We start from the raw sequence: 15,016 nt of genomic DNA on the forward strand, positions 1-15,016 counted from the left end.
CTATGCATTAGTAGTGTACACCGTGGATGACTCAGGCCTTGTTCCAGTCTCTGTGTCTTTATTGCTGCAGCACTTACAGCACCACGCTGGACATTGCAGCTTCTTATTGGACAGGTACAGGACAGGCTGAATGCTGCTGCTGATGTCCATGAAGCCAAAAGCTATGTAATGGATATAACATTTAAACACATCGGGAGAGAAATAGGGCTGAAATGGGAAGAGAGCTACAGGAGGTAAGTAGTTAAAGACTATGATGGCTAAAATAATGAGCACCATCTTAAAAGCTCTTTTCTTGACCGGGTGCATGTCATCCCTTCCTTGACCCGATTGGCTCAGCGCCCACAGGATGGAGATGTTGCAGAAGAGCATGAATGCAAATGTGGCCAGGATCATGACCGTGAACACTTTGTCGAAGTTGGGGATGTTGCCCATGCACTTCAGTATGGCGTACACTAGCGTGATGAACCACACGACAACGGCACACACGGGACGATGGCGCTGGTCCTTCAAGTTGGAGAAGACGATGGGATGACACACGGCCATGTAGCGGTCCATGCAGATGCATGCCAGGAAGAGCGGCGACATGTCCTTGATGCCGTAAAAGAAGCGCAATATGTACCAGGTGCTGCTGGTGGTCAGGTACAGCAGGTTGGCCAGCTCCAGTGGCGGGATGAGGCAGAAGAAGGTGTCCAGCACAGCCAGGTGCCAGATGAAGATGTCCGACGTAGACGAGTCGCTCCTGTTGCGGTGGATTAGCCACAGGACTATGAGGTTGGTCGGGATGCCCATGAACATGTTAATAATCTGCATTCCCAGGTAGAAGAGGATGATCTCAGGCATGTGGCTGCACATCTCATACACTGTCTTTTCAGGCACCGAGACATTTCCGTTAAAGACCAGGGTGTTACTGGTGTCATTATGTATCTCCATCGCTCAAAAGCTGGTGCTGATCCAAACAAGAAACTCCAAAACTGAAATGAAAGATATACATATGTATTATAAAAGCATATAAAATATTATTGCATTTGTGTTGTGCACCATTTATAGATCACTGTACAGTCTACTGTACAGTCTACATTAAATTTAACTCTTTAAACTTGACAGACGCACCGCATCTCATCTCATCTGATCCAAACAAGAAACTACAAACAACAAGCTGAAATGAAAGATATACATATGTATTATAAAAATGTATATGAATTATACAGCATCTATAGGTCATTTTCCAGTTTCCTGAAATAGTACAATGTCAAGTCACCTTTCTTTCTATCTTTCTTACTTTTTACTAAATTGACTAGATTTCATTAGACATTTCTTTTTTATGTATATCAACATGGAAAAATCATACTCATGTATGCTATGTGGCACATATACTCATACTCACTCGCTTTCAGTAATCACATTATTCTGATCAGGGTCACAGTTGATCCAGAGCCTATCCCGGGAACATTGGGCGTGAGGCAGGAATACACCCTGGATGGGACGCCAGTCCATTGCAGGACACCATACACATAAAATGTACCCTTGATTGTACAACCCCAGCGACAAGGAAAGGTGTGTAGAACACACTCTCAGAAAAAATCTACTAAACTGTACTTCACCTTGGCGATGGTGAGGCTCTCTCAAGTGTATATTTTCTATAGCGTTAGTATGTTTCTTTTACTTAGAAAGATGCATGAAGTGTATCTTTAAGGCTTTAATTTTTTCTTCCTACTAAATTATTTGTACTTCATTAAAAACCTCTGTCTTTCTGACAGCAGCAAGAAATGGAATAATCATACTCATATATAGTATATGGCATATACAGGAAAATATTATTGCGTTTAGGTCGTAAGGCTCCCAAGTCACTGTCCAGTTTATGAGAATGTTTTGTCTACATAAAGTTAAATTACGAGTGTTTTTGAAGTTTGTATCTTTTACCCAGAAAGGTGCATGTAGTTGTACCTTGTGAAGCATTACACGAAAAACTTAAATTACGTTTCATATAATGTACATTCAAATCACTTATAAAAGTACATTATAGTCAGGGTTCCAGGTGAAAGATGCATATTAAAGGTAGAAAACAAAAACCTGTACGCTCTAGTATACAGTACTGTGCAAAAGTCTTAGGTAACCGATTTTTTTAGTACAAACTTTGTTTTAGATTTTTATTTTATGACTTCTACATTGAGTCAGTACAAAAATATTTTAGATTCCAAAATATTACTTTTCCAGCACAAAATTAAATGTTTGCATGTCAGTAAAGAAAGCAGCATATTACGAAAGAGACCAGTCAAAAAAAACATAATGAAGGCTGCTGGGTTTTTCTACAAAAATAAGACGTGAGTGCGACAGTCAAAGTCTGAAGAAGAACCGTGTCTGGTTCTGCAAGATGCTCAATAAAACTTGCAGCTCATCTCCTTATAAAACTGCACACCTGAGAAAGCAAAGGGTCATCACACCAAATACTGAATGTGTTTCATTTAATACTGTTTACTGCTTTTTATAGTATTTGTTTTTAATGTAGAATCATTTAATTTCATTATTTTTGAAGGAATATTTATAGTTCTATAGCAATTGTTTGTACTATATAATCAATCATTCTTTATTTCTTTATTTTTTTTCTAACCAATCATTACTAGATTTAATTAAAAGCCTCAGTCTATTTGAAAGCAGCAACACATGGTATAATCATACTCATATATATATATATATATATATATATATATATATATATATATATATATATATATATATATATATAGTAAAATAATATTGTGTTTGTGCCATGCCCTCCTACACCCTCAGAAAGGTATCGCACTGTACATTCCCTTGTTGCTGGTGTGCTACTATCAAATATGTGTTATTTTGTATCTAAAAACATCTGACAATCGTATGAATACAGTATAGCTTTAAAAGAATAATGTAAGGCGTTTGTATAATTGAACTTTAAGGATCACTGATGTTCCTTAAAATCTACCCCGCATGTACCCTCTTAGTTAAAAGATACACAATAATGTAACTTTTTAAACAAGAATATTGAGTCTACATAATGTAGAGCAGAAAAAAATTTCATTATAGCTTTCTACTAAACACTCTTTATTACATTTCATTAATACCCTGAAAGCAGGAACAAATAATCATACACATATAATAACTTAGAAATGTAATTAATTTTCATTCTTTAATTATCCATATCATAACTGCAGTGTATATATCTGTAATATATTATATTTGTATATAGATATAAGGTATGCATATAAAGAACAGCCATATGGAAATATATATGCATATGTGAAGAAAGTCCTTCAAACAGAGAAATGAAACACACACACACACATATATATATATATATATATATATATATATATATATATATATATATAGGACTATAAGGAGCAGTTAACAGTTCAAAAATAATAATGCATGTTTATATTTCATGAAAGCAATCTTTGGTTTTAAAACTGCATCAGTCTCACACAGTTTTAATGGCTCGTTAGTTTTTTTCCGTACATCAGGGAGAAGCTGCCACAATTCTTGTGGGCACTTCGGCTGGCGCACTTGCTTCTTGTTTCAATACAAGACACCATATTTTAAGTTTTTTGTTTGTTTTTTTAAGAAGCAAGTGATCTGTTACTTGTAACTTTCTTTAATTACATTCAACATTTCTCTGTAACAGCTAAGTTTTATGGAAATTGAATTTTCAGAAACCTGAAATTTGCTCTTTTGAACATTTTTCCACAGACAGACTAACAAAGAAGACATAAAGCAAACATCTAAGACAAAATGTATATAATATATACATGTAGTGTATATCTTTATAGCTATGAGATCTATATATAACAACTTAGAAACAACAGCCAACAAGTTCCTATGTGGAAACTCGATTGGAAAAAGATCTCAGGAGATAGTTCCTGTTAAAGCTATTAAAAGAATGGCAGGAAGTTTTTTTGTCAAATTCGCGGTTATTAATTCTTGATTAAGCATAAAAAATTACTAACATTTAGTTGGTTAACAGATGTTTATGAAATGATGTATGTTAGAAGTGTACCGGATTTACTGTTGAATGAAATATAGAGAGAGTCACAACTTGTTGAGAAAAATTGGGCGGAAATTTTAAGCAAAAACAGAATATACATATATAAAAAAATTTAAACAGCTAAAAGATATTTGGGTAACTTAAAAAAAAAGTTTTTTAAGTAATAACTACTTAATAGCACTTTAAATAAGAAAAAATTTAGTACACTCACATATATTCGTCCCAACTGTAGCTGTTTTCACTTGTGAATAATTATTCCTGATCTTCTGTACTATTTTCTTATATCATTATTGTCATACAAAGTTGTGTCAGTGTGCAGTGCCTGTACCTGGCCATGTTATATATATATATGTATATAGTCAAATGTCATGCAAATATGAAATGACAAACCAACAGAAGTATCTGCAACCTTACCGATGTTACTGATAATTATTCCCTTCCTCTCCAAAGTCCACACACATGCATGTGAATCCGACGCTGACAGTCTAGAAAGAACACGCTCATCTAAGGATGTTTGACACGAGCCAGGCCCAGGTACAGAGCACAGCCCAGTACCCATGATTCAACACCACAGGGATATTTTGCATCCAGTCACAGGGAGCGCGTTCTGGCAAGTCCTCATCATTCACACCGATTGACAATGATGCAATTTGCCATTGGAGCCTGACGGAAATTTTGAAGTAAACAACTGATGCAACAGTCCATTGGTTCACTCGTGAAATTCAGTGTAACAAAGTGTAATTTGTTACATGGATGTAACGAAGCCTGGCAGCTGCCTGACTCCAAGTTTCAAAAAGAAAGGTGCTGATGATGGAGCAGATGCTGCTGCTTCTGCTGCTGTTTTCACACATCTTCTTTTTAACAAGTTTCCCCTTACAGTATTGCAGCCAAATGTAAAACCCGATACCTGTTACCAAATGCTTTAATAAATTTCACTCACAATTCATTGTTTTCAATAAAATCCACTCATACTTATCTTAAAATCTGTGACTTTTCCTGGTACATGTTGAACCTTAGTCTTAATCTAACGAAGATACAGTATTTGCATGATGTTTATGAATTTATGTCTACACTCTTAGAAAAAAGTTGTTTATCTCTGAGTGTTTCCCTCCTAACTTTGATTCCAAGTAGAAGCCTCTTTTGTGAATGAAGCACCCTTAATTATCCAGTGAATCATTGAAGAACCCTTGAGGAACCCCTAAGAGTGTAGATTGTACTTCTCTCACAAGTACACAACTTTTTATAATTCGTGTCACTGTAGATAATATGAATATGTTCAATCACATCTTCTTTGAGTAATTAAAGGTTCTTAGCTTCATATACACATGTACTTGGAACCTTTTGTGGTAGAAAAACTCGCTGTTGTAGAATTCTACATAGGCACTCTAGCTCTCCCCAGTTGGAACAACTGATGAATCCCCAAAGTGCCCCAGATGTTACGATACCTTGTTAGAGGCAAGTGCGGACGAACAGGACTAGAGTGCGAGGATCAGGCGGAAGACAAAACACGGAAGACAGCAGTAGGTCAGGCGATCGGGCGAATAATCCAGACTGGGCTAGGCAGGGAAACATAATACAAATACAGGCAATAAATCCAAAAACCATAGAATTCCGAAACACAGACAAAGGCTTGGTGAACGTCAGAGGTAAGGCTGCTGGGCATTTACTTCACGAGGCGTGGAAGTTAACGTGGCCTTTTATAACCTATGATGAAGCACAGGTGTTAGCACTCAGTACTCCGAATCCTTCTGAGGCCTCCCTCTCCTCCGTGGTCTCGGTTTAGCTGGGTGAGCAGCATGGAAGTCCCTGCACAGGTTTGGGTCCAAAATGTCCTGGGACAGGATCCAGCACTGCTCCTCTCAGCCATAGCCCTCCCAGTCCACCAGATACTCGAGTTTACCTCTCCTATGTCTGGAGTTTAGGATGTTGCGGACACGGTAGGCTGGGTGGCCTTCAATCTCTAGCAGTTCCGGTGGAGAGTCACCTGGCACCGCCATGGCCAAGGGACCCGGTATCACTGGCTTAAGGAGAGAGACATTGGAATGACGGGGCGATGCGGCTGTGCTTGGGCAAGTCCAGGCAGTATGTGACCTCGTTAATTTGTTTCTGGATTCGAAAGGGGCCGATATACCTGGGGGTAAGTTTCCTGCCTGGGAGTGGCTGTTTTAGGTCTCTTGTGGAAAGCCACACCCTGTCCCCGGGTTGGTTGTTGGGATGATCGCTCCGGCGATGGTCCACCTTTTGTTTGGCAGTGTGGGAGATCTGTACCAAATGTTGATGTGTGCGTTCCCAGACCTGCTCACTCCGGTGGAACCATTCATCCACCGCTGGCAAGTTGGTGGGGTTGGCATTCCAGGGAAATAAAGGCAGCTGGTAGCCCAAGACACACTGGAAGGGGGTGAGCTGCATTGCGGAGTGTCGTAGGGAGTTCTGTGCATACTCCGCCCACGGGAGGAATTGGACACAGTCCTCCGGGTTGGTGGCACAAAAGGTTCGGAGGAATCTAGCGACTTCTTGGTTAGCCCGTTATACCTGTCCGTTGGCCTGGGGGTGGTAACCAGAGGTGAGATTAACAGTGACAACCATCTTCTCCATGAAGCTGGCCCAGACTCGAGACGTGAATTGCAGCCCCCTGTCACTCATGATCTCTTCCAGGATACCAAAGTATCTGAACACATGTTGGAATAGCAGCTCGGCCATAGCAAAGGCAGAAGGGATGGTGGGCAGTGGAATGAGGTGCAGGGATTTTGGAAAATGATCGATGATCACTAGTATCACGGTGTTCCCCTGTGACTCCGGCAAGTCCGTGATGAAGTCTAGCGCCAAGTGGGACCACGGGCATACGGGGATATATAGAGGCACCAGTTTACTGGCTGGTAGAGTACACGGTACCTTAGCCTGGGCGCATGTGGAGCATGAGGATACGATGCACTGTACTTCCCTAGACATGTGGGGCCACCAGTATTTCTAGGCCAGTAGTCGGTGGGTGCAATGTATTCATGGGTGGCCCATCGCTAGTGCTGTGTGGGCCCAGGTGATGAGCTCCAGTCAGTATCGCTTCGGAACAAATTGCGTGCCGGGAGGACATGCTGCCGGGATTCGTGACCTGGGGAAGCGTGCTAAGGCCTGGTCCAGAGTCCACTCTATGGCGCTAACAATACAGGAGGGGGGCAGGATATAATCTCCATGGTCCGCTCGGCTCTCAGGGCAGTGGATTTGTGACAGAGCGTCGGCCTTAGTGTTCTTTGCTCCTGGGCTATATGATAAGGTAAACTGGAACCTGGAGAAGAACAGGGACCAGTGGGCCTGGTGGGGCGTGAGACGTTTGGCCGTCCTCAGGTACTCCAGGTTTTTATGGCCTGTATAGATAAGGAACGGGTGGGTGGCACCCTCCAACCAGTGCCTCCACTCCTCCAGGGCCAGTTTAACTGCCAGGAGTTCTCAGTTCCCCACATCATAATTGTGTTCCGCTGTCGACAACTTCTGGGAGAAGAACGCTATGGGGTGCAGCTTGGGTTTATCTCGGAGCCTCTGAGAGAGAATGGCCCCTACCCCTGCCTCAGAGGCATTAACCTCCACGACGAAGGGTCTGGAGGGATCTGGGTGTATAAGGATGGGGGCCATGGTGAAGGCCTGCTTGAGGTTATCCAGCACCTCATGGGCGGTTGGGGTCCAAAGGAGCCACCTGGGCTTGCCACGCAGGAGGGACGTCAGGGGTTGTGCTATCTTACTGAAGTCTCAAATGAACCGTCGGTAAAGGTTCGCAAAGCCAATGAACCGTTGCAACTCCCTGACGGTTCGGGGGTGGGCCATTCCACCACCGCTTGTATCTTGCACCGGTCTATGGTAACCCCCTTCTGGCTAATGATGTATCCTAGGAAGGAGATCGTGTGTTGGTGGAACTCACACTTCTCGGACTTTACATAAAGTTGATGTTGCAACAGGCGCTGCAACACCTGCCAGACATGGTCGATATGCTCTTCCAGGGACGCCGAATACACCAGGATGTTGTCAATGTATGCAATGATGCTCCTCCCCAACATGTTTCTCAGGACATCATTAATTAGACTCTGGAACACCGAGGGGGCGTTAGAGAGCACACACCGCATGACCGAGTATTCGTAGTGCCCTGAGGTGGTGCTAAAAGCCATCTTCCACTCATCCCCCTCCCGGATGCGGACCAGGTTGTACGCACTACACAGGTCCAGCTTCGTGAAGATGGTCGCAGATCTTAACTGTTCAAGGGCTGCCGGAACTAGTGGCAGGGGTTACTGGTACTTGACTGTCACTTGGTTTAGGCCCCGGTAGTCAATACATGGTCGTAGGCCCCCTCCTTTCTTTTCCACAAAGAAGAACCTGGCGGATGTGGGGGACGTGGAGGGTCTAATGTACCCTTGTTGGAGGGCCTCCTTTATGTATTCTTCCATGGCTCGGTGTTCAGCTTGGGAGAGAGAGTATACATGACCCTGAGGTGGACTGGCTCCGGGAAGGAGGTCAATGGCGCAGTCGTAGGGTCGGTGTGCTTTCTCCTTGCTGAACACTTCACTGAGGTCGCGATATTCGGGAGGGACCGTGACTAGAACACAAGACATGGGGCTATCCACTATCGTAGCTGCCAAAGGGGCTGCGGGGCCATTTAGGCATTTGCTCAGGCAGTACGGGGACCATTGGGTAACCTGCTTGTCCGTCCAAGAGACCTGGGGGTTGTGAAGCTCCAGCCAAGGTAAGCCTAGAATGACAGGGTGCCAGGTGGAGACCGTGATGTACAGGACAATGGTTTCGTGGTGGAAGGCACTAACTTGCAGTCTTAGTGGCAGCGTGCAGTGGGATATGACTCCCCCCCATGGGAGACCCATCTATGGACTGGATTTGACTTGGCTGGAGCAGGGGACGTACGGGGAGGCTGAGGTTCTGCACCATCTTCTGATCTATGAAGTTCCCGGCCGCTCCTGAGTCGATTAGCGCTGAAAGCACAAAAGACTGGCCAGAATGCTCTATTTTAATGGGTAATATGAATATATGTGGAGTGTGTGTTCGGATTGAACTCCCCGTTTGGCGACGAGGTTGGCGGTCCGCACTCCCCTCGGCTGGTCGTGGCATCTTGTGGGGGCACTGACGGACAAGGTGGGTGCCCTTGCCGCAATAAAAGCAGCGAGACTCATGACGTCACCTCTCCCTCTCCTCCTAGCAGAGCCGGGTCTGGCCGAGCTGCATGGGCTTGGCTGGGGGTGCTGGCTATGGTGGCAGGGGACCCCACAGCGCGGGGCGGTTGGTTCGGCGCAGACGATATCTGGTCCTGCTGTACAGTTATCGCTCGATTCTGCTGTAGGATGTGGCATTGCCACTCTGGGGCATCTGCTGCCTCCATAGTAGGCGAAGTCCTCTGTTACGATACCTTGTTGGAGGCAAGCAGGACTAGAGTGCGAGGATCAGGTGGAAGACGAAACACGGAAGACAGCAGTAGGTCAGGCGATTGGGCGAACAATTCAGACTGGGCTTGGCAGGGAAACGTAATCCAAATACAGGCGATAAATCCAAAAACCGTAGAATTCCGAAACTCAGACAAAGGCTTGGTGAACGTCAGAGGTAAGGCTGCTGAGCGTTTACTTCGTGAGGCGCTGAAGTTAACAAGGCCTTTTATAACCTATGATGAAGCACAGGTGTTAGCACTCAGTACTCCGGCAAACGTGAGCACGTGCATGGCCGGGAAGTGTAGTTCTCGTCAGCCATGTTTGTGGTTGGCAGTACATTCTGGGAACTGTAGTTGCGAGTTTGCTGCGACGTTACAGAGCCCCCCCCACCAAAGGGCTCACTCCCGGAGCCGAATCCTTCTGAGGCTTCCTATAGGCTCTTCTATACTATTTTCTTATATCGTTATTGTCATACAAAGTTGTATCAGTGTGCAGTGCCTGTACCTGGCCATGTTATATATATGTATATAGTCAAATGTCATGCAAATATAAAATGACAAACCAACTTAATTATCTGCAACATAACCGATGCTAATGGTAATTATTCCCTTCCTCTCCAAAGTCCACACACATGCATGTGAATCCGACGCTGACAGTCTAGAAAGAACATACTCATCTGAGGATGTTTGACACGAGCCAGGCCCAGGTACAGAGCACAGCCCAGTACCCATGATTCAGCACCACAGGGATATTTTGCATCCAGTCACAGAGAGCGCGTTCTGGCAAGTCCTCATCAATCACACCGATTGACCATGATGCAATTTGCCATTGGTTCACTCGTGAAATTCAGTGTAACAAAGCATAATTTGTTACATGGATGTAACGAAGCCTGGCAGCTGCCTGACTCCAAGTTTCAAAAGCAAAGGTGCTGATGATGGAGCAGATGCTGCTGCTTCTTTTTAACAAGTTTCCCCTTAAAAGTTTCCCCCTTAAAGCATTGTAGCCCAACATAAAACCCAATACCTGTTACCGAATACAAATACAAAATAAAATCCGCTCATCATCCCTGGTACATGTTGAACCTTAGTCTTAATCTAATAAAGATACAGTATTTGCATGATGTTTATGAATTTATGACTACACTCTTAGAAAAAAAGTTGTTCTTTGATTGGTCCTGCTTGGTTGGTCCAATTTCTTTTTATCATCACATGTGCACTAGTGCACATTTTGATTCCCTGAATCCCCAGATTAAGTGATGAGCTGCTGCTTCTAGATAAAGGGATCGTCACCAACTCTTCTTTCATGGATTTTAAATATTGCACAAATCAGCAAGAGAGAGAATCATTGATATGATAGTCACATTACAACTTCCTGATGCAGGTTAATTACAAAGAACCTTTACTGCAAGTTTCCTGGGTCTTATTAACAAACTCATGGAGATTACTGAGTTACTGAGTTACTGAGCACGACAGCTGATCAGAACAGATTCAGAACAACTTCAAAATACCCTAAAATGAAAGCAAGCGTTCTATAAAACTTTATACAATGTACAGGGATGCAGTGTGAATATAACTTTGTTTATTTACAATTTCTCACCACATGCTCAGAAAAAGAATATTTCCATGAATATTTGAATACTTGAATTGAGGACTGAATATTCTCCTGAAATTTACATTTGTTCTTCTGATAAGAAAAGCACCTGGTTTCTACATTTACATGCTGCAAAGAGGGCATAGTTGTCATCTGCTCTATTAAAAAAAAACACATCTGTGGCCTACAATTCTGCATGTCAAGTTTAATTAAGAAATTAACCAGATTCCTGCATTAAAAAGTAAAAGAAAAATCAGGTGTTGATTAAATGAAAGCTGAACAATTTCTTTGAAAGAAAAATAAACTTAATTTTAAAACCCATTGTAAAAACATGCGATTTTAAATGTCATTAAATGTCATTCTGACATCTGAGGGAAAAGGTCATAAAATGACGTCAATACAAATTTTTACTGAAATCATTTTTACAATAAACAAATTGATCTTTGTGCTGTGATAGTGTTGGCATGTTGAAAAAAGAGACAAACTTTAACTGGGTTTAATGTAAATAAATCAGTAATTTACAGATAATTATGCAATTATGCAAATCTTTTAAGCAAATGTTATATACTGGATATATGAGGTATACAGTAAAGGATGTATATATTTATAAACCATAACCTTGAAACGTCTCTACTCTATTTTAATATAAATCAGACAATTTGAAAAATGCCCAAACAATTGAATGATTTTCAACCTTAAAAATTTTTGTTTTGTAGCAAAAATAAGGAAACATATACATTATTTTGTGCAATGCAATTCTGTTGTGAACTTTTTGTTGTGTCTTAAGGTAGTTTTCTGCCCCATGCAGCACTGTTGAATTCTTGATTCTGATTGGTCAGAAGGTGTTCTTTAATTTTCTATAACTGCATGTTTTCCACTATGGGAAAATCTTCAGGACATAGGGCTTTGCACTTTGCAGTTTCCTGATAACATGATAGGCTGTGGGGTGGGGGGTTTTTTTCTGTTGTTTTTTTTTTGTTGTTGTTGTTTTGTTTGATTGATTTCTATGAAGAGACTAAGATAGGCTGGTAAGACTTTTGAGGTTTCTCGGTATCATGACACACTGCAGGGTTTTTTTTTCTCATTTTAATAACTACAAGAGAGAGGGAACAAGCCTGGTAAGGAAACGACTGATTATAGCTGTTATAAAGTAAGCAATAAGAGGAACTTGCTTCATGGACGTTCTACATCATTAAAAGTATACTAATATTACAAATGTGTCTTTCTTTAATAATTCTAAATTTTTAATCCGTGGCAAAATTTCAGTAATATAAGAGAAATAAAACTCTTCAGGATTTGCGGTTATAGGAAAATGTCCTCTTCTTAATCACACCATCCAGTCAGTGATTTATTTTCCTATAATAACACCTCCAAGTGTTTTATTCCTCTCCTAACCCCAAGCAACACTTTTGAGACACTTTTACACTCACAATTTCTTTTAATTTGTCCTATAGCTTTTGTCAGTTTCTGACTATAGGACTGCTCTTGATTGGATATTTTTAGTTGGTGGACTGAATATTGACCTAAATTTCTACTATGTGTAGCTACATAGTAGTTGGATATCAGTTCACATTTAATCATTTTATATATTGTATAACCATAAATGAACTGATTCATTTCCAAAGACTTGTAACTTCTTAGGATAATGTAGTTAGAAAATGTAAAACAGGATTTCAAAGAGGATTTCAAATAATCTTTCACACTGCTCACTAAATTTAGCATAGCTTTTTTTTTTTTTTTAAGTATTTTGCCAACCATGTCCTGACTTATTTAATTAATTTATTAGTCATCAGGTTTCAGGTATCAAGTGTCAAATATCAGGTATGATTTGGATCTATATTTGTATCTTATGTAAGACAACCTGGTGTCAGGTATCAGCTGTCAAATGTTTGGTTCCAGTTGTCAGGTGTCAAGTTTAAAAGTGTAAATTAATGAGGTTACACAAGAAAAGGGCCAGTAACTAAAATATACTCAAATATACATTCACCAGCTATTTTATTAAGAACACCTATACACTCGCTCATTCATGCAAGTATTCGATCAGCACAATGCATAAAATCATGCAGAGACAGATCAAGAGCTTCAGTTAAAGCTCACTTCAAACATCCGAATGCAGAAACAGTGTGATCTCAGTCAATTTGACTGTGGCATGGTTGTGGTTGGTGTCAGATGCTCTGGTTTGAGTATTGCTGACCTCCTTGGATTTTCACACACACAGTCTGTAGAGTTTACACAGAATGGTGCAAAAAAAAAAAACCCAACTAAACATCCAGTGAGCACCAGTTCTTTGGGTGGAAACACCTTGATGAGGTGATCTCCTAGAGGAGAATGACCAGACTGGTTCAAGCTGACAGGAAGGCTACGGTAACTCAACTACCAACTGTTTCCGACCATGATGAGCAGAAAAATATCTCAGAAAGCACAACACGTCAGACCTTGAGGTGGATCTGCTACAACAGTAGAAGACCACATTGGGTTCCACTCCTGTCAGGTAAGAGGCTAACAGGCTCACCTGGTCTTTTTTCTAATCTTCAACTGTCTGTACTACTTGTGATCCATGAAGAAGTAATTCATGCCACCCAACACAATTCATTCTTCGCACAGATGATAGTTCTTCAAGCTATTTTTCAAACTTACATGCTTCTCACATGGCAAACACCACATCAAGTTGTTCGTGTACATTCAGAGAATACAGAGAAAATAAAACCGCTTTCCACCTTTGAGGATCTTTCACTATCAGAGCATTGCACTTGCTCAAAGTCTTTTCCACATGCAAATAACCTTCCTGCCTCGTCCATCTAAATTCCCTCTCCGTCTTAACTTTGGGACTGCCATGTCTGAAAAGAATGTTCTAGCATCAATGTGATTCTTAAGACTGAGATATCAGTGTCACACTGATTCCTCTAAAACAACATTTCTAATATTTTGGAGATGTTACAGTCGGTACTATTCTAGACCATTAGTGAAATATAGATTTTTGGATCCGACGTGCCATCTAGTTGATGTCACTTAATCCTCCAGATGTACGTAGATAAGCAGGCAAGGATGTGAACCAAATTTTGGATTTGTTTTGGATTGATTTCCATCGTGTCATTTTGACACAAAAGGTGGCAACATTCACACAAAAGTGGTTTAAGTCATACATAAACATAGAGTCGCTCTTGTGTGTGAAGAAATATGTGACACTTAACCTTTGCATGTTTGCATGCAGTCAAATGAAATCTCATCATTAAACCATGAAAGCAGTAGTCACAATCAAATCCCAGTCTGGTGTATTGAGGGAGTGTTTGCAGTCCTTGGGCTGAGTGAAAGTGGGATTTGGTTGTGGTTGTGGTCTGATCTGTCTGTTCATATGAAGGTTGAGTCAAGGACACTGCTGTCGTGAGCGCTACGAGCTCACGCTTCAAATAGTTGCTTAATCGGAGCTGACTTCTCCTGCTCCGACTGGGTAATGCGTTCACTCTTCTCCATCACCTCCCGAGACAAGAACAAGAACGGGAAAGTGAGTCATGATAAAATCATTTTGATAAAATAATTTTGTATTACTCACAGTCTCACAGTGTTCAAATCATATTTAATCATGTATTTGCAACATTCATAGCTTCACTTGCTTTGAGACAAGTTTGTAGCAAAACTGAGCATTTTTAGAATTTTAATAAAAAAGAACATTTTTGACATAACAGGTAAATATTCAATGGACCATTGATGTTCTACGGTGTGTGTGTGTGTGTGTGTGTGTGTGTGCGTGCTACTACTTGTAGCTACATGGTAGTTGGACCTAGTAAACAACTTATTGTATATCAGTTCCCATTTAATCATTTTATTTATTGCATGAACATAAATGAATTGATTCATTTCCAAAGGCTTATAACCTCTTGATGAAACATTTGTCTGTACTACTTATAATCCATCAAGAAGTAATTCATGCCACCCAACACAATTCACACCTCACACAGGTGATAGTCCTTCAAGCTATTTTTCAAACTTACATGGTTCT

General features: G+C 41.3%; 1 protein-coding gene across 1 annotated transcript; it reads right to left on the reverse strand.

Annotated features, from left to right (window-relative positions):
- On the reverse strand, positions 1-885 carry LOC128603311 (proteinase-activated receptor 3-like). The gene has a single exon (XM_053617617.1). It carries the CDS (start codon positions 850-852, stop codon positions 1-3), a length of 852 nt encoding a protein of 283 aa, XP_053473592.1. The 5' UTR covers positions 853-885.
- Positions 886-15,016: the final 14,131 nt, after the last annotated feature.

This window comes from Ictalurus furcatus, chromosome 28 (assembly GCF_023375685.1).
Source record: "Ictalurus furcatus strain D&B chromosome 28, Billie_1.0, whole genome shotgun sequence".
Lineage (NCBI taxonomy): Eukaryota > Metazoa > Chordata > Actinopteri > Siluriformes > Ictaluridae > Ictalurus > Ictalurus furcatus.